Source organism: Haliotis asinina, chromosome 14, assembly GCF_037392515.1.
Source record: "Haliotis asinina isolate JCU_RB_2024 chromosome 14, JCU_Hal_asi_v2, whole genome shotgun sequence".
Classification (NCBI taxonomy): Eukaryota; Metazoa; Mollusca; class Gastropoda; order Lepetellida; family Haliotidae; genus Haliotis; species Haliotis asinina.
Genome location: NC_090293.1, coordinates 41991835 through 42018293, shown reverse-complemented (window position 1 = coordinate 42018293; position 26459 = coordinate 41991835). Strand labels below are relative to the sequence as shown.

The window sequence follows — 26459 nt, the reverse complement described above, 5'->3', positions numbered from 1 at the left end:
TCAGAATAGTATTATTAAACTTCCAAGTTCCAGTTTTGTTTAAATCTAATGTCTTGAGTTTTAAGATATAAGATTTTTAAGCATATTTTACAGCAAACAAAGCAATTAATCCACGGGATTAAGAAAGACATTAGTTTTGAATGTCACGTGACACATGTTCCAGCTATCTGACGTCACGTCCGCACCTCGCCGGAACTCCTGGCAATCTCCGTACGGCAGTGTACGTCAAAGATCAATGGACAGAACAGGGATATGACGTACAGATGGTGCCGTATGACGTTCTGCTGTCATACCCAGAAAAGAATCATATCAATACCGTAAGTGCTTCAGTTATTGCATTGTAGCTACAAAGCAATGGAGTGCATATTCTTGGACGTATTGTATGTCCGTCTGTCTGTACGAATGAAAAGCATTCGTCAGTTTTATCATTACTGTACTCTAGATCTGTACTGGCGAGATGAGAACACTATTCGTCAGGATCCACTGAACACTCAGATGCCGCAGACACTGTTGGTTCGACTATTACAAGAAACTACTTAAAGACTTAATTTTGTGAAAAATGTCCCTGTTAAATCAGATCTTATTAAGTTCAGTGTATATAAGCTTAAAATGATGTAATTATGACAACATTATTACATGGTTAGCTTGCATCTTCATATTCAAGGATTCAGTGCACTTTGTCAAGACTAAAACTAAATGTTATCTGGTGTATACTGAGTAAGCAATAATAAAATGTGAACTTCGTAGACAACATCTGTGTATGTGAAAGTTGAAAACAGGGACCCGATTCACAAAACGTCCGTAGCATTACGATACTCCATATTCATAAACTTACGATAGAGTATATAGTTACGAGAGGTCGTAACGTTACAAAGGCTCTATGGATCAGGTTCCCGATCCACAAAACGTTCGTATCACAGCATCATTCGTAAGCCTATGATAAACTATGGAGTTACGACAGATCGTAACGTTACTTACTCTTTGTGGATCGGGCCCAGGACACAGGATGTCATATTAGGAAGTATGCCTCCCCATCTATTGCTTCTCGCCGATAACGTTTGTGCTGCAGGCGAGCCTTGTTGCCTCAGACGGTAGAGTGTTGTACAAGACCTCAGCCGGTGAACACGCCTTCTCCATAGGGGAGTCCCACCCGGAGGTGATACAGCCATACAATGCCTTCTCTCCCAGCGGCCATCCAGAGGTAACACAACAGTACTGATCATGGAAGCCCAAATATTGTTATCCTCGCAGCAACGTCCTAGCGACTTGGTTTCGCACCACATTCAAAGAATATTGTGCTAACTTTAGTATTTTTGGGTTACTTGAAATCTGGAATAATTGTATGAAAGAATGTATTGAACTTGCCTTTCCAGCTTATCATGTATTTTGTATTTAGTGGGGGTTAAATGATTGAGGTTGTGTCTCTGTGTGTATTCATTCTCCTCTCATGTGTTGCTTAAAACATGTGTTTGCAATATACACTGACATAACATTTATTGTACTGCATAGGACCATGTTTTGCTTCAGCACGTGATGGGATACTAGGCTTTGTGTATATCCACCCTGCGACCTCCTCTGTGCTGACCGTTATTGTGTTATTGAGCAAATTCAGAACTACCGGTGACAAACAATTACTGACTGAATACATTAAGCTCATAAATATGTTCAGATGCATGAGTAGAAGTAAGAAACAACAATACCAAGATCGACAGATAAATGAATTGACGGGTGTGGATATCAACAATAGGGATTCTTACGAAATTCTGAGAAATGGTATTTATATAACAGGGTCAAATTTGTCATATTTTACTTCTAGTTTTTACTAAAATGCGGAAAATATCCTACAATGTATATTTAACTTCAGTTTACTTTAGCTAAGTCTACTTGCGCCTGGCAGCTGGCATATTATCACTTATTACCGCAGGATGCAAGCTGTCGCAACTGGTCAAGCGATGCTACATACAATCACAACCGGTCAGGCGACACTACATGCAATTAAATGTTAGGTCATTTTACATATCAACTGTAACACAGGGCTTTGTCAACGCAGGGAACCTGATTGTGTAGCCACGGCTGACCAAGTCAAATATAATCTATCAAAGGAACCAGCACAAACTGTGACATTAAAGCGACATTGATAATCTTTGATTATCTAACTTCCACTATTTCGGTATTTAGCGCTATGCATCTGTTCTCCCGAACTTGCGTAAGGTAACCAGCATGTCACATATTCTATTGTCGAAACTGACAATTAAACTTGCGCGTACGGTCTTGCCTTCAAATTTGGACAGGAGGCCTCGGGTATATATACAGGATGGTTGCACACTAGAATCATTCCTGCTTTGCCTGAGATCCCTCTCTGTTTGTTTTTGAAGGTAAGTCGCTTGTACTTTGTCATTTTTGTCAGACTCTGCTTATAACTCTTGTACTCTGCTTGAACATTGAATGTAAGTTACACTTAGTCAAAATTCGTAAAATGCCATTCCAACTCACTAGTTTGTCGGGATATTTCATTTGAATCGTGTCTTCAAATACAGTACTAAATATGATACAGTTTGGTATAAAGGGTAATTGTATTGTGTAGGTTTTCACGTTGAAATAGCTTATTATTGTACGGGGTCGTGGATGCTAAAATAGTTTGTGTACAACACATTCAATGTGTACAACGTTGTTGAAGCATTCTCGATACAGATATATCCTTGGCATGTACACTATTTGCAATGTATGTTATATGTACGATTTCTATATGTCATGTTAGCGCCAGAAGCTTATATATATATTTGCGTTCGAGATACCCAGTTTGTGACTGCATATGTTCTAGAATATAATAATACTTTATGTAAACTTATCTAGCTAAACGCGCACATTCTGGCAATGTCTTATAAATATATGTTCATGTAATGTGCACACATTATCATGACGCTGCGGCGATGTAGTAGCAGTCTAGAAGAGTTCAAAATATAAAGGCAAAGTTCCTTAATATCAGTCTCAGTATGCAATAATCAGAAAGTATCCACTTTTTCTTTATAAGACAAATATTAGCAGAGAGTATCCACTTCTCGTTATGAGACATATTATTGTAATCATCAAGCCGTCACGGTCAGGCGCACCTACAGGCGTCGGCGCAGTATGTCAATTGTGAGGCTCAACCTAATCGTCACCATGGCAACTGTAAACTTAAGTGAACCGCCATGTTATTGCCATGTATGCCGGTTACCGTTTCATTTGGAAATCAAAACTCAGAATGTTTCAAATAAATTATCACGTTGAAGTATTTACATAGTATTGACCCTCATTTACTGTATTTACTCTAATAGTCGATAATGATACAATTGTAATAGTTGTCACTGTTCATTTAAGTATTCGAGTCACCTTTATTCTTAAAGTAAAATTTGATGACTGATCCTTTAGGTGCGTCAGTGAATTATAATTAGTCATTTATAGGTATTGCGTCATAACATCTACAATGTTGACTACTTGTCTTACCTCGTTATTCTCCAGTGTTCAGTGATTGCAATTGATTGACCTGATCCATTGATTGTTCTGTTTATTGATTGATTGGTTTAGTGATTTATTGATTGTCGAAAGAATAAAACGATTCCTGCTTTGCCTGAGATCCCTCTCTGTTTGTTTTTGAAGGCGTGGAGATCCCCGAGTTAATTCCCCGCGATAGTTCTAGGCAAAAACAGGCCCAAAACAAGCCTGTTTCAACTGGTGGAGTCAATCCTAGATGTCCGGAGCCACGCCTACAAATTACAAACAGAGACTTCGAGGGCATGATTCAAGGTTGCGACTGACCAGTTTGATCAAAGAGCAGGTTTCACCTTTCCCAACATCGCCACCCCTGACCACACCCACACCATCGTCCACAACATTAGCTGTGCCATCACTTACATCGACAGCGGCACCAACATCATCAACAAATTCATCAACGCCTCCATCACCAGCCTTTGCCATGGCAACGCCACAGATCAAGTTACGGCCCTTCAGCGGACAAGAGGAGCCAGCATCCTGGTGGCAGGACTTTACCAACTTTGTTAAGTTGTTGGGTTACAACGAAGAACGTCAGTGCCTGCTGTTTCCTTTCTATTTAGAGGGGACAGCTAAGGTATGGCACCAAGATCTTCCCGATGACACCAAACAAAGTATGACCCGTCTGGAGGCAGCATTCACGTCAAGGTTTCACAAGCCACGAACCTTTGATGTGAATGTTTTACAAATGTCACAGTCAACAGGAGAGTCCAGTGCTGATTTTCTGACAAGGCTACAAAAGGCCACACATACCTTAGCACTGCCAGTGTCCGTGACTGTGGCAGTAGCCGTTAATGGGCTTAGGCCTAACATTCGCCAGTGGGTGATTAATAAGGAGCCTGCCACACTTGAAGATGTCCGTCACCATGCTGAACTGGCTGAGAGATCACAGACGGGTGTGAAATCTCAGGATATTAACATGGCTATGAAGGTGGACCAACTTTCAGAACTTGTAGCCACCCTAATCACCAAGACAACGAACCCAACAGTTCAGGCTGTGGCTACAGAAGCCACTAGACCACCTCCACAACAACAGCAGCAACAATTCCAGCTACAACATCCCCAGCGATACCAGCCCAAACGGCACCAGCCTCATGATGCCCACTTCCGGAGACAACCACCACCTCCTCTGTTGCCTCAAGGTCGTCCACAGCCAAGGAATCAGGCCCCGCCAAGACAGTCCGGCAATCATCCACGCCCACAGTATCCAGTACCCCCGTTCCTGGAGCAAAGATGCATCGGATGTGGTATGTACTGTTCAGACAGGTTATATTGCCCACATTTTAATACCCAGTGTACTTTCTGCCATAAAGTAGGTCACCATTCTAGTGTGTGCATAAGGGCATATCATTCTCAGAATGAATGGCCAAGGCAATAGGGACTCGCGCCTGATTCTCAGAGACCTGGGGTCAGGCATGAGAAACCTTTGGTCTCACTTGTGGCACCCTTAGTTAAGAACACTGTTCTAGTTAAGGTGAAGCAAGTGAAGACAACAGCTCTAGTTGATACAGGTGCTTCTGTGTCCTGTGTCAGCATGAGCTACCTTCAAAAAGTAGGCTACACATTAAAAGACTTACAAGACTCTGACCTTCATGAAGTCATTGGTGTAGGTGGTGAAGTTCATAAGATCTTAGGGTCCATTTCTCTTGACATCTGCATAGGTCATCTCCTTCTCTCTCAATCCTTCTATATCACTCCAGCATCACCCCTTCCTTACACATCAACCTCTGTCCCTTCTACCGACCCATCCTCAACCTCCCTATCTTCTCACCAGGACCTAGACACTCCTGAGCCACTCGCGGTTGATTTGTATTACGCTAAGAAACCACCCCCACCTGGTCCATCTATTGCAGTTGCAGCAGTCGACACAGATGATGATCAGTTTGTTATGCAACAATACAATTCGCCTGACCTTCAACCCATTATTGACTACATATCCAAAGGTGAAATCCCTGCAACTTATAACGATGTACAAGTCAAAGGTCTGGTAGGTCGTTCACAGGAATATGTTGTCAGAGATGGTATTCTCTATCATGTTTACCAAGCTAAACATAGAGGTGCCAAGGCCCATAGAGCTCCTCAAATTACACAGCTAGTGGTCCCACTTATCAAGCGCAAAGATCTCCTGTTTGCCTATCATGACTCAAAAGTAGGCGGTTGTCATCTTGGAAGGGATTCTACTTTTCAAGCGCTCCTGTCTAAGTACCACTGGCCTGGCATGTATCAGGACATAGACAACTACATCAGGTCCTGTGAGACATGTCAGAAAATTAAGCCCATGACTCATGGTAGACATGCTCCTATGGTCCCAATGCCCATAGAGGATACCTTTTCCCGAATTCACATCGATATCCTTGGTCCACTCCCTGAAACAAAAGATGGTTTTAAGTATGCCCTACTAGTAGTGGATTCTTTTTCCCGTTGGACAGAAGGCTTTGCCATGAAAACCCAAGATGCCACTGAGGTAGCCCACATTCTTTTCAATCAGGTGATTACTCGCTTTGGTGCTCCCAAAACTCTTCTTTCTGACAGAGGTCGGCAGTTCACTTCTAAACTTGTCAATGCCCTTTGTGAACTTTTGGACATTAAGCACCATCTGACATCATCATATCATCCTGAAACCAATGGCATGTGTGAAAGACGCAATAGGACCATTGAACAGGCACTCAGAGCATACTGTGACTCTGATCAGTCCAACTGGGCAGACCTTATTCCTTGTGTAATGATGTCACTGCGCAGTGCACCATGTGCATCGACTGGTTACACTCCATTCTATCTGCTCTTTGGCAGAGAGATGCATCTCCCAATTGATATTGCCCTTCTGCCCAAGCCATCACTAGGCAAAACTGCAGAGCGTCATCTTAAGACCCTTCTGGACAATCTCAGAGTAGCCAAGACCATTGCCAAGGACAATATGAAATTGTCCCAAGACATCAACAAAGAGCGCGCTGACCTCAAAGCTAGAGAGCCCCAGTTCTCTGTAGGTGATTTGGTCCTGATGAAAAACTCACATATTCTTCCCGGTAGGTCCCCAAAGCTCTCAGTTAAATGGTTAGGTCCGTACACAATTATAGAGTTAGGCCCAAATCACACCTTCAAACTACAGCACGTTCAAACCAGCAAAACACACAAGGCCCTCATCCACGCCAATCGCATAAAACCTTATGTCGCTCGAGAAGCCAATGATCGACTTCCAGATCAAGTCCCCAACAATGGATGTCGTCCCCCTTTTCCCAGCACGTCTGCTGATGATGATAGACATCATTCCCCTTTGCCCAGCACTTCGGCTGATATTGACACAAGTCATTCCCCTTCTCTCAGCACTTCTGCTGATGAGGACACACATCATTCTCCTCATGCTGGCACTTCTGCTGATGCTAGCACTCCCTTCGAACAACAAATGATCTCTCAAGACCCAGAAAGCAATGATACAGGTCCTGTACCATCCGCTTCCCAAGAGGAGGATGACAAACCTCAAGATGAACAAACCTATCCTGTTGACAAAATTCTCAGATGCAAAATGTCAAAAGGTACCAAGACGTACCAAATAAAATGGTTAGGCTATTCTCAAACGACTTGGGAGCCTGCTTCCAACCTTGATCCATCCCTGATCAAGCATTTCCATAAGTCAAGAACAATGACTGGTAGAGCTCGCAAACACAGACGCAAGTACTTTCTTTGAGTCAGTACTCAGGTGTTACCAAGCTGTCTCAACCCTTTATGATTTGAATTGTGTTAGCCATTGTATGAGTGACCAACCCCTTTTGCAGTTACTCAGTTTCTGTGTCTCATAGTGCTAGGATTGGTGTTGTGGCCACGACATTCTTTCCAATCAGGTCAACTCTTCTAATGGCTTCCTTTTTCATTTCATCAAAGGTTCATCCTGGCGCTTGATTATCCTGTGGCTTATCGCTCTGTTAGCCCACCCTGTCTGCAGCACCAGCCCTGTTCAAAGACTAAATTATGGAATAGTCTTTAAGCCAACCACTGAAGTACATTTTTCAACAGAGTATTGGGTACACACCTACGAGGTCAAGCTCCCTCACGTCCCCAGTATCCCTACATTGAGCGGTTGTCACCAAGGCAATGCAACGTGTGCATTACTGCATCAAATGCAAATGCACCTGAATGTTATAAAAGCCAGGTGTGTTGCGCAACTAAATGAAACTAAGCAACAAATAATAAAACTCATTCCTGAGTCAAAGGTCCCTTCCTCAAGTCGTTCCAAGCGAGCAGTCCTTAGTTTTGTAGGATCCCTTTCCAAAACATTGTTTGGCACAGCCACCACTGACGATGTCAATCTGCTTGCCAAGCATATTAACGCCTTAACCAAACATGATATTAATCTTGCAAATGTCTTGCAACAGCATTCAGCCCACCTCTCTTCTTTTATGAAACTTGTCAACAATAGATTTAAGAATGCTTTGAAAGGTGTGAAGGCCAATCACGATGCGATTACGTTCACAGCCACTGCGATAGAGAATAATGCCAGAAATATTCAGTCTACATTTACTTCACTCACCTCCCTTTTGATAGACCAAATTCAAAATTCTAATACCATTGAGCATCAGCTCGAAGAACTCAAATTAGGCATTTTAGACCTCGCAAAGCATAAACTTTCTCCTCTACTTATTGCCCCGCAAATTCTGGAACAAACCATCCACCATCTTTCTTCCATTTTATCAAGTAAGTATCCAAATTTCCAGCTGCTCCAAACCAACCCAACCTATTATTATTCCCAAGCTAAATTTATCTTTGCCCGTACTAAGTCCCATGTGTACATATCTGTTAAATTTCCCTTATCCTCTTTGACCAAACCTTTCCAAATGTATAAAGTTATTTCTCTCCCAGTGCCTGTGAACAAGACATCATCCCACTCTACTCAACTCCTTGATATTCTGCCTCATTTTGCCATATCATCTGATTCCAAGCATTTTCTCAGTCTGGACAGTTCAACATTAGATTCCTGTTCAGGTGATGAATTTGTCATACACTGTCCTTTTCGAATAGCATTACGGTCCTCTCCCAAACCATCATGTGCCCTAGCTCTCTTTCAAAATAGTAAAGAGTTGATTAAATCCCTTTGTGACTTTCGCTACATTATCAGACCTCAACCACCTCAGCTTATCTCTATTGATACCTCAAATGTTCTTGTCTATAGAATTCCTTTCCTTACTCTCCACTGTCCTGGTACTCATCGCGTAATTTCTGGATGTACTTTCTGTCTTATTGTCACTCCTTGTTACTGTTCTCTGTCTACTGAAGATCTATTTTATCCAGCACCCTTTGGTTCATGTCGGACTTACCACAACCAAATCTCACACCTTCACCCTGTCAACCTTGCTCTTCTGCAACACTTTTTTGATGACTCAACCCTTTCTAGCATAGCAGGCGACACGACTTTCAAAAAAGCTGTTAACTTTACAATTCCAAATTTTAATATATATTCCCATAAAATTTCTGATGTCTTGGCGAATGATGAACAATCTCATCTAAGTCTGAAGCGTATTGCAGAAAGTGCACGAAAAACAGAAACTATATTTCAAACTATTGCAGAACCTTTGCTTGATGGTCAGATTAGTTTGCCTACCTCTTGGCCTGATACAAATGCCATTATTGCCGTCACTGCTTCAGCTACTTCTGTTTTGTCCATTGGCTTATTCATTTGGATGTTTTTCAAAGTACGCGCGCTCTCTGCTGCATTATTGCTCGTTACTCGTGTCGCCCCCGTTAAAGCAATTCAACCTCCAGCACTAAACTATAATGCACCAACAACTTCTAGCCCTGGCTTTGTCATCTCTGATCTTGCTGACTATCATGTCTCAATTCTTCTTGGAGTGATCACACTTGCGGTTGCATCCATTCTTCTCCTTCTTATCTCTAAACACAATCCCCGGACGCACAATGGTCTTGTTCTTGAGCTCACCACTGGTCCAGAATGTGTGACTGTTCCTATTCTATCACTCAGTCTTTGTCCTACTTACTGGGACATTCAACCTCCCTACACTGTCGAACAGCTCCAAATCTCTGGATACTTCTTTCCTACTCTTACGGTTGTCTGGCCTGCCTTCACTGTGACAAACGAATTAACTAAAACCTCTCTCTCTGTTCCAAATTCTCTTCGAGTCTCCTTCTTTACGGCCCGTAAGCTCCAGAAAATGTTCACCCAGCCTTTCGCTGCCTACATATTAATTGTTCACGATGGTCATTATCAAGTCATAAATCAATCCTCTATCTGCAAAGAATTTTAAGTGGGCTGTCTGCACAGTACATACCTTTTGTCATATTATATGATTGTTTGTACATTCCGTTACCGAGGTTTATTGTATACTTTGTATTTGTATGCATTTGTATTATCAGTACGTATTTGTTTTTGACTAAAGCAAAAACGTGATCAAAGGCTTTTGCGGTCAAAAGCTCCACGACGCCCAGGGGTTCTATAACAGGGTCAAATTTGTCATATTTTACTTCTAGTTTTTACTAAAATGCGGAAAATATCCTACAATGTATATTTAACTTCAGTTTACTTTAGCTAAGTCTACTTGCGCCTGGCAGCTGGCATATTATCACTTATTACCGCAGGATGCAAGCTGTCGCAACTGGTCAAGCGATGCTACATACAATCACAACCGGTCAGGCGACACTACATGCAATTAAATGTTAGGTCATTTTACATATCAACTGTAACACAGGGCTTTGTCAACGCAGGGAACCTGATTGTGTAGCCACGGCTGACCAAGTCAAATATAATCTATCAAAGGAACCAGCACAAACTGTGACATTAAAGCGACATTGATAATCTTTGATTATCTAACTTCCACTATTTCGGTATTTAGCGCTATGCATCTGTTCTCCCGAACTTGCGTAAGGTAACCAGCATGTCACATATTCTATTGTCGAAACTGACAATTAAACTTGCGCGTACGGTCTTGCCTTCAAATTTGGACAGGAGGCCTCGGGTATATATACAGGATGGTTGCACACTAGAATCATTCCTGCTTTGCCTGAGATCCCTCTCTGTTTGTTTTTGAAGGTAAGTCGCTTGTACTTTGTCATTTTTGTCAGACTCTGCTTATAACTCTTGTACTCTGCTTGAACATTGAATGTAAGTTACACTTAGTCAAAATTCGTAAAATGCCATTCCAACTCACTAGTTTGTCGGGATATTTCATTTGAATCGTGTCTTCAAATACAGTACTAAATATGATACAGTTTGGTATAAAGGGTAATTGTATTGTGTAGGTTTTCACGTTGAAATAGCTTATTATTGTACGGGGTCGTGGATGCTAAAATAGTTTGTGTACAACACATTCAATGTGTACAACGTTGTTGAAGCATTCTCGATACAGATATATCCTTGGCATGTACACTATTTGCAATGTATGTTATATGTACGATTTCTATATGTCATGTTAGCGCCAGAAGCTTATATATATATTTGCGTTCGAGATACCCAGTTTGTGACTGCATATGTTCTAGAATATAATAATACTTTATGTAAACTTATCTAGCTAAACGCGCACATTCTGGCAATGTCTTATAAATATATGTTCATGTAATGTGCACACATTATCATGACGCTGCGGCGATGTAGTAGCAGTCTAGAAGAGTTCAAAATATAAAGGCAAAGTTCCTTAATATCAGTCTCAGTATGCAATAATCAGAAAGTATCCACTTTTTCTTTATAAGACAAATATTAGCAGAGAGTATCCACTTCTCGTTATGAGACATATTATTGTAATCATCAAGCCGTCACGGTCAGGCGCACCTACAGGCGTCGGCGCAGTATGTCAATTGTGAGGCTCAACCTAATCGTCACCATGGCAACTGTAAACTTAAGTGAACCGCCATGTTATTGCCATGTATGCCGGTTACCGTTTCATTTGGAAATCAAAACTCAGAATGTTTCAAATAAATTATCACGTTGAAGTATTTACATAGTATTGACCCTCATTTACTGTATTTACTCTAATAGTCGATAATGATACAATTGTAATAGTTGTCACTGTTCATTTAAGTATTCGAGTCACCTTTATTCTTAAAGTAAAATTTGATGACTGATCCTTTAGGTGCGTCAGTGAATTATAATTAGTCATTTATAGGTATTGCGTCATAACATCTACAATGTTGACTACTTGTCTTACCTCGTTATTCTCCAGTGTTCAGTGATTGCAATTGATTGACCTGATCCATTGATTGTTCTGTTTATTGATTGATTGGTTTAGTGATTTATTGATTGTCGAAAGAATAAAACGATTCCTGCTTTGCCTGAGATCCCTCTCTGTTTGTTTTTGAAGGCGTGGAGATCCCCGAGTTAATTCCCCGCGATAGTTCTAGGCAAAAACAGGCCCAAAACAAGCCTGTTTCATTTACAAGGAACACAGATAAAATGCTCAATATATTATAACTATGTGGGAATAACGTTTATTACTCGCCTGTCATGGACCAAATGTACTGAGACCCTTACCAGTAAAGCTACTAAGGCCACAATGGCTATCAAACGGTTATCCTATAAATATCCAAACATGTCTGCAAGTGTTCTTTTCAAGCTCTTCGACAGTAAAATAAAACCAATATTACTTTACGGTGCAGAAGTATGGGGTTATCAGGACAGAGAAGTTATTAACAAATTCCATTCTAATTTTTGTAAATTTGTACTCGGAGTAGGTAAGCATGTGTCTAGTAACGCAGTATTAGCTGAATGTGGTTGATATTGTATTAGTATTGAGTATCAGATTAAGTGCATCCGGTACTGTTATGCATGCCTACTGATAGGTATCCCAAACAAGCCCATATTCTTATGAAAAAACTTGATAATTGTAACAGAATTACCTGAGCATCTTATATTAGGACATTGTTAAACATGTATGGCTTTGGTTTTGTTTGGGTAAGCCAAGAAGTTGGTACTGGCAATGACTTTCTAACTGTATTCAAACAAAGACCCATAGATTCTGCAAAGCAAAATATGTTCAGCAAAATAAATGAGTCAGTTCATTAATCTTATTATAAATTATTAAAGTCACTTTTGGATGTTGAGTACTATATCTCCAATGTACATCTAAAAGAACATAGACGTTATTTATGCTTTTTACGTGTTCAGCAATTGCCAGTCCTATGTAATGTAAGATTTAAAGATGACAGTGGAATCAGTAAATATATAAAATGTGTAACAGTAATAGTTTGGAAGGTGAACCACATTTTCTAAAGTATTATCCACATTTACGGGCAGATAGTATTAAGTATTGATTATTTGTGAAGGTGGTGGTGGTTCTTGCATAAACACTTTGTCATGGGAAGTCTGTAACCGGAAGTAAGCTGGCCCCCGCGCGCGCAAAGGGAGCTGGAAGCTACAAGCAGCGCCTTGTAAGACACAGAGACCCAACTGTCCAGACAGAGCCGAAGAATCTGACTGAATGAACATTGCATGATGACGTTAACATTGTCTGCAATCTATGAAGCTACGACAAATGTAGTCTGTGCATCATGGTAACTCTTAACTATACGTCCATCAATGACAAGGCAAGGGGTCTTGGGTTAACATGCATATTACATAGCGCTGTCGATGGAACTGCAAGCAGTAATGTTTAATTGAAATGTGTTAATGACGTTGTTGTCAACGGTGCTAAGTCACGGTCACTCTACAGTAGACGTCATGTCACCTTACAGAGCGAGCTCGTGTATGCCAACTACGCCCGAGATGTTGACTTCGAGAACCTCGTCCGACTTGGGGTAACTGTTTCGGGAAAGATCGTCATTGCTCGATATGGGCAGATATTCCGAGGGAACAAGGTGAGGCACTGTACTTCTGATTAGTCCTCGCATGTTTTCCCAGCCGATACGTAAGTGGAAAGTTGTGATTGCTTTACTTCACACTAAAAAACCCGTGAGTGTTAATATTCAGAAAAAAAAACGAAATTTCTTTTTATGGAAACACGTCTTGGATTATTTTGTAAAGAACATTCATTAGTCATGAATGGAAAAAAGGAATATATCTTGTGCGAATGATTTCGTTTTCCGGATTTCATTTTAATCTATATAATGCTTGGAGCCCATTTTTGGTGTCTCCGCTGTGATATTGCTGGAATATTGCTAAAGTGGCGTAACACCAAACTCACTCACTCACACATTTCACTCCGGACAAGTTCATAGTTCGGATTCACAACAGGGTTTCAATCTATGAAAAGACAAAAGTTGATCTCACTGATCATACAACATGGCATTATGGGAACAATAATAGTTGTGATATTTGATAAAATCCACTGAGACATATACTGATTTACGCATATTCTGTGATTTAGAATCCATATACCCACATGCTCTGTATGTATGGTTTATAAACACTGCTGTTGTAAATAAATCAGGTTAATTTTGCCTACCAATATGGTGCCATCGGCATCATCCTCTTCATGGACCCTAGTGACTACACACACGGTAACGTCACATACCCCAACAGCATCTGGCTTCCATCTACCGGTGTCCAGAGGGGTAACATCGTTATGATTAAAGGAGATCAAGCCACCCCAGGATACCCGGCAACGTGTAAGTAGCGTGCACTTATCGGAAGTACCTGGCAACGCCTATTTGTCGTAAAATCATAGGAGGTACCCGGCAAAGTGAAAGTAGCGTGCACTTATCGGAAGTACCTGGCAACGTCTATTTGTCGTAAAATCATAGGAGGTACCCGGCAAAGTGAAAGTAGCGTGCATTTATCGGAGGTACCTGGCAACGCGTATTTGTCGTATAATCATAGGAGGTACCCGGCAACGTGTAAGTAGCGTGCACTTATCGGAGGTACCCGACAACGTGTATTTGTCGTATAACCATAGAAGGTACACGGCAACGCGTACTTATCTTACAGTATATCATTAACCTTCCAAAAATCTGGTATGTTAAAGAATATGTATACTCTACCATACACTTTGTTCACTTGTGACAAACAATATATTCACAGGGTATACTGAACGACTGACTGAGGAAGAACTAAAGGCCAAACTTCCTAAAATACCTTGCCATCCAATTGGCTACGCTGATGCCTATGTTCTGCTGAGGTAAAAAGATGGCAATTTTGTTATTATTCTTGTAATATTTATTTTCAGCTATATGATTAATGTTCATTTTCTCACGTTTAACGTATTTATAATATCCGTTTACGTTGAGTACCGTATGGTTGATCAATGAATTAAAATTAGGCCCTGGTGTGTGTTTTTGTTTAAGAAGTAAAAGTTCCGTTTAGAAGTACTCATCAGCTTCTAGAGAGAAACATACAATAAGGGACGAAAGGTTGTTTGAAAATGTAATATAGGAAACTGTCCTTATTCTCATGATAATTATTCATTACAATGACCAGAAACACACTGCTTCGAGGAAATGTGTAGTTAATATACTGACAGCAAAAGAAACGCACCTCTGGCATTTTTTAAACTTTTCAAATAGGCGACATAAACATGAACGGTTACCTGTAGGTTTCAGTTTTGTCCGCGTTTCTTTTGCTGTTTACGTTACAATGTTTACTAAACAGATTCAACATTCAGTGTAAGTAATAATGTACATAATAATGTACGTCTCTCCCAGGGCAATGGAGGGAACTGCAGCGCCCCCCGAGTGGCAAGGGGGCCTGAACATCACCTACAGACTTGGGGGAACCATGACAGCAAACACGTGCGTTCCTCATCCGCATTTTCTCACACAATGATAAGTCGCCGCTATGTTGTCGTCATGGTTGATGCTGCCTTACGCGTTGTCGTAATACTGAATGTAGTACTGAACGTAATAACTGTCATATACTGAACAGCAAAGGAAACGCAACCCTGCCTTTTTGTAACAATGTTTTAACAGAAGACGTGAACACGGACACTTACTTCGTATGTGATTTCACTTTTTCCCGAAAATTGCGTTTCTTTTTTTTTCAGTATATTTGTCACATAATATTTTATTTAAGGTATATCTAACAGGACGAGGTGGTTGAGTGTTTTTGAGCTGGTCTCATTGTTCTTTGTATTTCCTAATCAGTTACATCAAATCACGATGAGTGAGAACGGAGACAGTATTAACGTCGTAAAGCTGTTGTTTAGATTGAGTGAGTTTTGTTTTACGCCACACTCAGCAATATTCTAGATATATAACGGCGGTGTTCTGTAAACAATTGAGTCTCTATCCATTGATTAACAACAAGAACATCGATCTCTACAATTATCGATACGATGACATGTGTCAGTCACGTCAGCGAACCTGACCACCCGATCCCGTTACTCGCCTCTCCGGACAAACATGGGTTACTGAAGATCAATTCTAACCTGGATCTTCACGGGTCAGTATTTAGGGTCTTGCCAAGAAGGTAAAAGCCACGGGATTAGCTATGCACTCATCCAGACGGTTTGTTGTTTTAATCTGTCTGATTCTAGTCCGTCTGCAGTAAAAACGTACCGATGAATTTCACTTTAAACAAAAATGTAAATCAAATAAATTGAAACAGAATTGCGAATCCTCATACTTTTACCTTGCCAACTGAACGGCAGAGAGTTAAAGAAAGGCATACATGTATGTTGTGCAACTGGGTCTGATTGAAATTTTCAGAATTAGATTAACAGAGATGTTCGTAATTTATGATTAGCAATAGTTACTGTATTTTCTAGTTCATCGATCACTTGGTTGCCTGCCATTGCAGACCGCAGTCACATAGCGAGAATGTTGTGCGGCGTCGGACTGTAAATACTTGCTGTTTTGCAATCTCTTGATTTTGTTTTCCAGGAAAGTGAAACTGGTTGTGAAGAATAAATTGAAAACAGTCACAATATACAACGTCATTGCTAAGATGAAAGGCGTTATAGAAAGCGGTGAGTATTTCAAAGAATTCTCTATGGTCTACATGACCTGTCCTTCATGATAATAGCCAAACACAAATATATCTTCACCTACTTTGTATTCATACAGACAGAGTGGTACTAATAGGAAACCACAGAGACGCATGGGTGTTCGGTGGAGCTGACCCGTCTTCCGGAAGTGCCGCCATTTTGGAAATGTCCAGAGTTTACGCCGAGCGAGTCAAGGGAGGTAAGGCCATTGTAACGTCTGCCCGATCTACCACCTACTCAGACGTGATCATGCTAAAGCCCATGTCTTGCAACTACTGGTAAACACATATATGATGACCCACGACCTGACAAATGACCCCAATTTGCATACTTGGGAACGCCCCACAGAACGATCCACTTGAAACAAAAGGGAGACAGGTTGTCTGATAAATATCGAGAAGTTCATTTTCCCCGTGCGGTTCACGCATGAATTGTTATAGCACACTCGATTTTGGGAACAGGTGCAATCCGAACGAATTGAATCAACACAATATACTGAGCAAATATGTTTAGGACCACCGATCCATTTCACGAAACAAATGACATTTTCCGGGTTTTTTTTTAGCAAAATTGTTGACTATCTAAAATGCTTGTCAATGTCCCAATCATATATTTGTCTTCGTCTTAACTAAAGGTTAGCGTGAAATATCAGTATCTTATGCCTGAAATTGCAGTCTTATCATTCGAAGGAATATGCGGTGTTGATTTCATGTCACGGTTAGCATGTATTGCACGTGCATAATCGTCAAGCTACCTGTAGCAGCCAAGTGTCCTCGCCCAATTCGTTGTACCGCCTCTCTTGTCACAAATGCGTTTAGTGCGCAGGATCATCCAATATGTGTCTAGCAAGCAGAAGGTCATCGTCATGTTGGTGGTTCTATGACAATGTGAGATGCACGACCGAGAACCGCAACAGTTGTTCAGGGCACAGGTGTGAGCTACAGTGAATACATTTGTAAACCAATGGCAAGTCCGTTTCTGAACGCCATGGTTCATTTCTCATCATACATGTATTTATTGTACACCTGAAGAGCCGTTGAATGGTGAGAGACATTGTGTGATTCATCTTAATATATCCATTCCCGCAGGTGCCAGTATGTATCTGCATGTGTCGTCACGCACGTGTGTAGGAATATAATGACGATGACTTGTCTTTAGATGACTTGTGATGTTATCGTTGGTGTTTACCAGTGGAGATAGTGGGTGTTGAACTCGCAATCGCACCGTCATGGACGCACAATAGAAAGGTGACACGACTGTTGATAATTACGGCGATGCATCTTTTTCGTTTTTTCACATTATTTCCAAAATATATTGAAAGATTGTGAGTAAATCCTGGCACGCCGACATGTACCATTGTTATTGTGATCTGTAGGTTGGGAGCCCCGGAGGTCCGTGATGTTCTGCAGCTGGGATGCTGAGGAGTTTGGTCTAGTCGGGTCATACGAGTGGGTCGAGGTAATTACTTTGCATTGTAGTCTTTCATGTGTTGTGCAAGTACAAAGAAGCGGCGTAAAATCTTTAGTTTCTCCCATGTCTGAGTATGCTTATTTTCTGCTCTATGTTTGTATTAGTATGTACGCGTATACACATGCACGTGAAAAGTGTTCTGAATAAAGATGTCTGATCAGTTAATGAAACGTGTTTTGCGCTATTTATAAAATGTTGGTATATGCATATTTTTTTAATCTTGCGCAGGAGTATAGGAGTGGTGTAAAATGAATATTTGTGTCATTTGATATTATGTGATATAAAATATTATTAAAATCGTAACATCATAGCTCAGTATTACTTGTGTTTTGTTTGAGAGCGAAAATATACACAGCAGGGACTAAACATATTCATCATCAAAGGATCTATATGCAGAAAGAGAAAAGCACTGTATCAACTGTTTACCTTGTCTCAGGAGAATGTCATGTGGTTGCGTAACCAGGCTGTGGCCTATCTAAACATCGATTCTACTACAGCTGGTAAGCCAATTTCATTTACTGTCAAGTATTAACCATTTAAGAAGTGAGGCCTGATGCAAAAGTTACCTCCCTTTTTGTGTCAGGATCCACGAATTGTGGTTTTCGGATGTGAGATGGGCCTGACTTATGATCACTGATCTTAACCATGGAGAAGGCTGAATGCAATGTGACACTTGAGTTTACACGTTGTGCACGTAATGTGACTGAAATATGGTTAGGCCTGGATCAACCTGTAATCGAGCCAGGACCGGACAATCAAGTAATTACCATCATGACTATCAATGAGCTTAGGTACGATATAACACCTGTAAACCAGGGTCTCCTTTCACGAAGCAGCCTACACTAAGTTTACCTTACCTCCCATTCTGTAACACTGCACTAAGTTTACCTTACCTCCCATTCTTTAACACTGCACTAAGGTTACCTTAACTCCCATTCTTTAACACTGCACTAAGGTTACCTGAACTCCTATTCTTTAACACTGCACTAAGGTTACCTTAACTCCCATTCTTTAACACTGCACTAAGGTTACCTTAACTTCCATTCTTTAACACTGCACTAAGGCTACCTTAACTCCCATTCTTTAACACTGCACTAAGGTTACCTTAACTCCCTTTTTTTAACACTGCACTAAGGTTACCTTAACTCCCATTCTTTAACACTGCACTAAGGTCACCGTAACTCCCGTTCTTTAACACTGCACTAAGGCTACCTTAACTCCCATTCTTTAACACTGCACTAAGGTTACTTAACTCCCATTCTTTAACACTGCACTAAGGTTACCTTAACTCCCATTCTTTAACACTGCACTAAGGTTACCTTAACTCCCATTCTTTAACACTGCACTAAGGTTACCTTAACTCCCATTCTGTAACACTGCACTAAGGTTACTTAACTCTCATTCTTTAACACTGCACTAAGGTTACCTTAACTCCCATTCTTTAACACTGCGCTAAGGTTACCTTAACTCCCATTCTTTAACACTGCACTAAGGTTACCTTAACTCCCATTCTTTAACACTGCACTAAGGTTACCTTAACTTCCATTCTTTAACACTGCACTAAGGCTACCTTAACTCCCATTCTTTAACACTGCACTAAGGTTACCTGAGTCACTTACGATCACATTATTGTCTTAAAATGCAGTATTGTGTACATGTTCTCCACTTAACTGCATATCCACAGTAAACCTACTGTACTATTTAACATTAGTTTATCTTACACTGTAAGTCAAATCTCTTGCATTCATGAAAAAGTTAGAACTGGGTCGCCAAACTCAGTATTTACTACAATGTTTCAGGTGATGATGTCAAGTTAATAACGTGTTAGTTTGAGATGGTGCTGATTCCATCTATCACCAGTTCGCTACTTAACACCCTACAGAACATGACTTTAAATGACAGGTTTCAAATCACGTTAATACTTTTATATATTTTTTAATGTTTCACTTCCAGGTAATTACTCTATAAAGGTTGCGGCAACACCAACACTCAGACGTGCCGTTTTCAGAGCAGCCAAAAAGGTTTTAAAGCAATAATAAATTAAATAAGTACTCTTATAGGCGCTTAAATAGCTAGTTTTTAAAACATGTTTTTTTGGCTGATACGGGTTTTACTAACATTTTATCATTTTGTCGAACTCCAAATACTCCACCACAATCGACGAAGTTCTGTTTAATTCCATTTTGACACATATTGTTTATGGACCTACAAACTTCGAGGTAATCTGACGAGAATCAAGTATAGAAATTACATTTTATTAACATTAGTTAAAATAAAGTTTGAGTGTTCCAGTTACAACTTCTTCGGCTTGTTGTGTTAGTGGACACTTAGTTAACAACGTTCAAAGACATGCACTGACATAAACTCTTGACAAAGTTACTGACAAAAAGATCGTTTTTCGATGAATCAATAATTTCAAACAGTAGAGGTGCTCCACGTTCGTCATGTTGTAGGTTCCTGATTACAATCAGGCGGGTCGAACACTCTTTGATGTATGGCGAGAGAGAAATCCGGACGCATCAAGCAAGGAGTATCCCAGGTATTGGGCTTCTTGACTTATACACCGATTATTGTATATGTAAACACCGTTGTGTCGAATTTTGATATGTCGAACGTACGGTTTTCTCAAAGTTAACGTTTGGATTCTGTATTCTTGAATTAGTCGTGATTTTGCGATAGTTTAACTCGATAAAACGAGGGATTTGTGCATGTTTCTTCAGTTTCAACACATCGGTATTTGACTATACCATACTCATACTGTAGCGGATAGTGGCAAGCCCTAAGACATACAGACCCATACATACTGGGACACTTGACGTCATTTCCATACACGTGCATGTTATTTCAGCAAAAGTAATTTTTCATGAAGTGAGTTTAGGATAGATCCTTATCAAATTTGACAAGCACACCATCCTTGCTCTACCGCACATACTTTCAGTTCAATTCTCCTACCACTATTAAACTAATGACATCACATTTATCAACTTACTTACGGTTTCACAATGCACAGCCCCATGGGCCGCCATGTCAAAGGATTTCACGGCGCTGTACTTATGTTTATTAAATTCGATAAACAAGCAGCGGAAAATTATACAGAAATGGTCCATACAGTGTCGACAAATGGTAATAGCACTGCCATATTTGAAGGTATGGCGATATGAAGGTAAACGATAAAATCTAATGGGTTCTGCTAGTTGAGCGACCAGGAGCGATCAGGTGGTTGTGTGAAAGATCGAGGTTCGAGCTGCTGGTCGAATTCGAAATTTGCACCTGTCTGCCAACGTCCCTACTGGAGGTTGGAACCACAGCTGTTGCCATGACTTCGAATTCGAAGTACGCACCTGTTGAGTCGACAGATGTCATCATGACGCGTGTTGGTCTATTCGATAAAAGAAGCCCTGTGTCTGGACTGACGGGGCCTGATCCGAGAAGCACTTTCCAGCCGATTTCTTAATGTTAGCGCGTTGTGATAATGTGTGTCAAGCTGGTGTTACCCTTGGTGTTAACCTTATTCAGCGGCGTCCATACGTTCGTACGTCCCGATTCTTGTTAACGCGATATCTCATGAATGTCCCTTTGGCGACAGCTTACATTGTGGCATTTCCCAGACATCTGTTGATTTTGGTGACCATGACCTTATCTTCAAGGTCACCACCACACTTTGACCATTTTTCAATCTTATGTAAACGCGATATTTCATAACACATTTATGCTGACAGCCTACAATGGGTGACTATGCAGACACCAGTCATTTCAGGCATCTATTATGTGACTAAAAATATGAAGTCATAAATATGTTACAAATATTTCATTCTTTTTTAGCGTCTGACGGACATTGCCATGTTAGCGACAAACACTTGTTTATACTGTAGTCATAAAATACTGAAAAATATGCTGCGAGTAATGAGTGTCTCTTGGATGTACATGTTTTTCCAGACTGAAAATGCCGGGAGCCGGGTCGGACTTTGTACCATTCGAAGAAGACGTTGCTATCCCTACCTTAACAGCTAGCTACAGGAACATGGTAATTGTTTATAAATGGCCTTTTCCTCAACTTTCTTTTTCCTGACCTTGTGGTCGTGGACGTCGAATTCCAAAATCGTGGGATTCACCAAAGTCTGACCGGAATCTTTCCTGGCATTGTACTAACATCTAACAAAAACGTTTCTTCGGATCAACAATAATGTTGAAAGAAGCCCCACTCCGTCATCTTCACACACTGCTGCCGAGGGCAATACAGGACCCGTGATTAGGTCACCGCACTTCGCGAGACCTCAGTGATTCCGATGACAAAGAACGGTTCATACTTTTAGATGCGTTTGGTCGATATTCTTTTTTTTTTCATGAAGCAGAACACTTGTGTTGGTAATAACTGTCAAACTGTGAAATTGAAAAAACACGTGAACAAGACAACACAATCATAATCAAAACACCACCTTGTAACAACGAAATTCTGATTTGAGTTTGAAAAGTGACGTTTCTTTTGAGAAATCGGTATACATGACATACGAGTAATGACCTCTGTTTAAACTAAATGTGATATGTCTATCCCTGTGAGGATCTGGAAATTCAGGAAACATTGGCCTGTTTGTAAACAGGATCATCATTGTCATGTACGTGCATTTCGATTTGATAAATCTGTATTTATTCTTTACTTCTTTAATTTAAGTTTGGAGATGGGTGCCAGTGACTACCATTAACTCCTTAATGTTCATATGTTTGGGCAATGGTATTTTATCCTGAAAGGCATCATCACCAAATTACAAGACTAGTAATACATCTGACGTTTCTGACAATTAAGATAACTATATTAATCGTAATACTGCATCGATTTGCCTGTTGCAGGACCTGGGGTACAGGGTGCACAAGGAACATACCCACCCGCTGTACCATACTCTCTATGACGGGTACCGATACGTCAAGATGATTGATCCTGAACTGGGGACTGCGAGATCAGTGGCGGCCCTTCTCATTGAGACTGCACGAGATCTCGTCGATTCTCTGATTTTACCGATGGATGCGCGAGATTACGCTGAAGCAGTGGAAGCCTATATTGAAACTCTTTTCGACTCAGAAAAAGAGAAATTTTCTTCTCACGGCATAACGTCGGGTTAGTTTCATTATTCTTTGATATTAAAAATGTTTTTGCAGGTCACAGTAATACCGAACAATAATAAAGCTAAAATAACATGCATTCTACTCTGAACGTGGAAGTACTCACGTTAATTAAAGGTAACAAAACAAATTTTATGGCCTGTGATTGAACGCCGTGTTGGGTGTCACTTTGTCTTCTGAGACGGCCGTTACCTAGAACAAAATCTACCGGACAAATGTCAGTGTCAAGGCGTGTGGGCTTACTGTTAGAGGATGCGCGATGCAAGTGTAACACGTTTGGGGTTTTAGCGAAACCTACTAGACTAACAACTAGTCTCCGAAATGAACATATTTTACTGAAAAAAAAGTTCACAGTAAAAAGAAAATAGAATGAAATGGAGCCCTGAGACCTTCTTTATTTTCAGACTAGAAACCTACGTGCACGGGTGTAGTGCTGCAAACCCCCTAGTTATGACGAGAGCCAACGGACATTCAAAATCACGCCGAAATGTCTTTCACACGGACGCGAAGTAATTACTCCTCAAGTGAGACACCTCTGTTACAATGATTTCCTTGTCTCATTTCAGTGGCTATCAGGTCCGCATCGCAGAATTTTACCAAAGCCGCAAAGAAATTTCACCTGGCTTTGGACAAAGTTGATTTACACAAGTAAGGAGCCTATTGCCCTTGTGAGTTAGTGAGTGAGTGAGTACGTAAATAGTCAACGACTGAGTGAACAAGTGAGATATATTGCTGTCACGTCACAACTAGGGTTTTCGAAAGAGTTACCACCAAGGGACTCGAGTTGTACAGAGCTTCTACTCTGAAAACAGTTATGTTTTTGTGGCAGATCCTGATCAAAGAGAATCCAATTCGAACCTGAACAAAGCTGCTGAACATCTGTTATACCACGTGTCTGCTTAATGTTGGAGGTAAAACTGAAATGGTGAAAGTCTGAGACATTTACTGCATCAGTATCATCTACGTATCACCTACGTAAAATATGGCACTAATACCCTTCCATACAAACAAAAACACAGACGGCCTCCCCGAGTGAGTGAGTTTAGTTTTACGCCGCAGGCTGCAATTTTCCAGCTATATGGCGGTGGTCTGTAAATAATCGAGTCTGAGCCAGACAATCCAGTGATCAACAGCATGAGCATGGATCTGCGTAATTCAGAACCGATGACATATGTCAACCAAACCAATGAGAATTACCACCCGACCCCGTTAGTTGCCTCCTACGACAAGCTTCCTCAAGCCTTGCTGAGAAACAAGTACGTTTTCTTACGAGTGCATATGAACAAACGCCCTGTTCGTTTTTTGTATCAACACCTTAAGTCAGACATCATCTGTTTAATGACGTCATTCTTACAGCCCCCTTGAAGTGAGGTCCGTCAATGACAAGCTGCAGGCAATGGAGAAGTCGTTTCAGGTTCACGCCGGACTTCCGAACAGAAAGGAATACAAGTAAGCATGTGTAATATCGCGAGATACAGTCACAGTAAACCTTTGAGTTTACTAAGACGTGTGACGCTGTCGACCACTCAAACCGGCCAAAGTAACACCAGTTAGTATACATGTGCACATGATAAACTCATTACAAATAATAGGAAGAGGAAGACAGGAAAGAACCCGACTGTTTGGAGTTAAAATATGAATTAACTGTGTTGAATTCTCCATCACAAGGGATACATATTTTACTGTAAAACAGATAAGGATCTTTTTATCAATAATTAGTTCTCGTTTAATTATTGTTTTTTAAAGGAAATTCATTGATCAGTTTTTGTTAATATGTTCTGTATATTGATGTATTTTAATGATTGGTAGGTTAGATTCGTAACTTCGATTGTTAGTGGCTGTATCCTCGAAGGGGGTTAAAGTACTGGAACAATGTTATCCTTCTGAGAGGGTACGTAAGTCCTAAAATGTCCAAAGGCTATTTAGCTCTTCACACCTATTAATCGAAGAATATTTGTTGTTTTATTGTGTCTAACTATCAGTACAATCACCAGTGGCTGAAGGGATTGTATAAATCCAGCTAGGGTAGATGCAGGTAGCCAGAGTACTGTAAGTCCCCATGGCCCCTTGAGTGGTTGTCTACTTTCAGTTGTTGGCGATCCTCGGCCCTTTTCATATTGTATCGTCCTAATCTGAAGTCCCATTTTAGAGATATATGCTAGTTTTATTTCTTGATATTGTAATATTCTAGTCAGTTTTACTGTCCTTCGATGACAGGTTCATATTATTTACCACACATTACTATGAAAAACATTTAAATGTTCTCGTCACAATATGTCTGAAATGTGTCCGGTGTGACGTTAATAGTAACTCACTCACTGAAATAGAAATTAGTTTCTAAATATTCATGTCTTCTCTCCAGTCATTATACCGTCAGTCTTACAATGTGAGTTCGAATCTAGGGAAAATTTGTTTTACAATTTCTCAAACTTGATCGGAATTCATAGCAGGAATCTGAAGAAATGAAAAACACTAAGACATTAATAGTTTTAAGATGGCAGCATCTTAAGAAGTGTCCTATGACATTGGGAGCTTACGTTTTATGTAAAAAAGATGCGTTTATCGACAAATAAACATGTTCTTAAATCCAAAGAACCATGACAAGAACATCGCGTGTTGAACAAGTTAATATCGCCTTCGGGATTAAATTATTGTAGTTATACAGCTATGTGCAAGAACGTGTGTACGCTTGTTTCCGGACTTTCCTTGTCCATCCCGAACAAGATCGCCCATGACAACGACACCGCAGGGTAGGAGCAATTAAACCGGATCTGACAATTTTGTTTGTTTGTTTTTGTCTTCAGGCACGTGTTGCTATCGCCGAGTAGCGCCGACTACTACAAAACGACCACGTTTCCAGGGATGGCAGACCTCCTGTACCAGATTGGGGACGATGCCGGACGCTGGAGAGAGGTCAAGACACACTTATCTGTCTTAACCTTCTGTATACAGTCTGCCGCCGATATACTCACAAACTGATTCTACACAGTTCTCTTCTTTTAAGAAAGATTTTATAATTGTATGTCGTGATTTTAATTATCAACCACATCTTGTAAACTATTTATATGTTTAGGTTCTAAATGATACCATTTGGCAATTTGTTCTTACTCACGATGTTATTGTTTATATATATTTATGATATTTTCATCATCATAATTAGTTATGCAAACTTGTACATGGTGCAACAGATGATACAGACATGGACTTGTAGTATTTAACTGTTCTGAGATAAAGATTTTTTAAATGAAACTGTGTCAATATTATAATTTATTACTGTAAAATTGAAAACAGCTGATGTGGATTCTGTTCTGTTTGATTTCACTTTTGGTCCACGGGGAAATGTTTGACTTCACTTCAGAAATATATATCTGCAAACCACTTACTGCGTTACTTGTTTCGGATTAAAGTATAATATTGATGAATTATTATTCTTTTAAGCCGTCTGTATTATATACATGTGCTTAAAATAATACAGACCAGCGGACGGCGTGA

The 26459-nt window shown here is 40.4% G+C and overlaps 1 protein-coding gene across 1 annotated transcript in view; it reads left to right on the top strand.

Annotated features, from left to right (window-relative positions):
* LOC137262131 (N-acetylated-alpha-linked acidic dipeptidase 2-like) overlaps positions 1-26216 on the top strand; it is a 33859-nt gene extending 7643 nt beyond the window's left edge. The window contains exons 3-19 of the mRNA XM_067799910.1: positions 164-317; positions 1070-1201; positions 13198-13320; positions 13893-14070; positions 14483-14579; positions 15103-15189; positions 16279-16364; positions 16462-16581; positions 17758-17840; positions 18289-18352; positions 19806-19873; positions 20306-20391; positions 21789-21876; positions 22698-22962; positions 23534-23615; positions 24324-24416; positions 25772-26216. Coding sequence (XP_067656011.1) covers positions 164-317; positions 1070-1201; positions 13198-13320; positions 13893-14070; positions 14483-14579; positions 15103-15189; positions 16279-16364; positions 16462-16581; positions 17758-17840; positions 18289-18352; positions 19806-19873; positions 20306-20391; positions 21789-21876; positions 22698-22962; positions 23534-23615; positions 24324-24416; positions 25772-25946 — 1981 coding nt within the window. The 3' untranslated portion in view covers positions 25947-26216. The remainder of the gene's footprint in view (positions 1-163; positions 318-1069; positions 1202-13197; positions 13321-13892; positions 14071-14482; positions 14580-15102; positions 15190-16278; positions 16365-16461; positions 16582-17757; positions 17841-18288; positions 18353-19805; positions 19874-20305; positions 20392-21788; positions 21877-22697; positions 22963-23533; positions 23616-24323; positions 24417-25771) is intronic.
* The last annotated feature ends 243 nt before the right edge of the window (positions 26217-26459 follow it).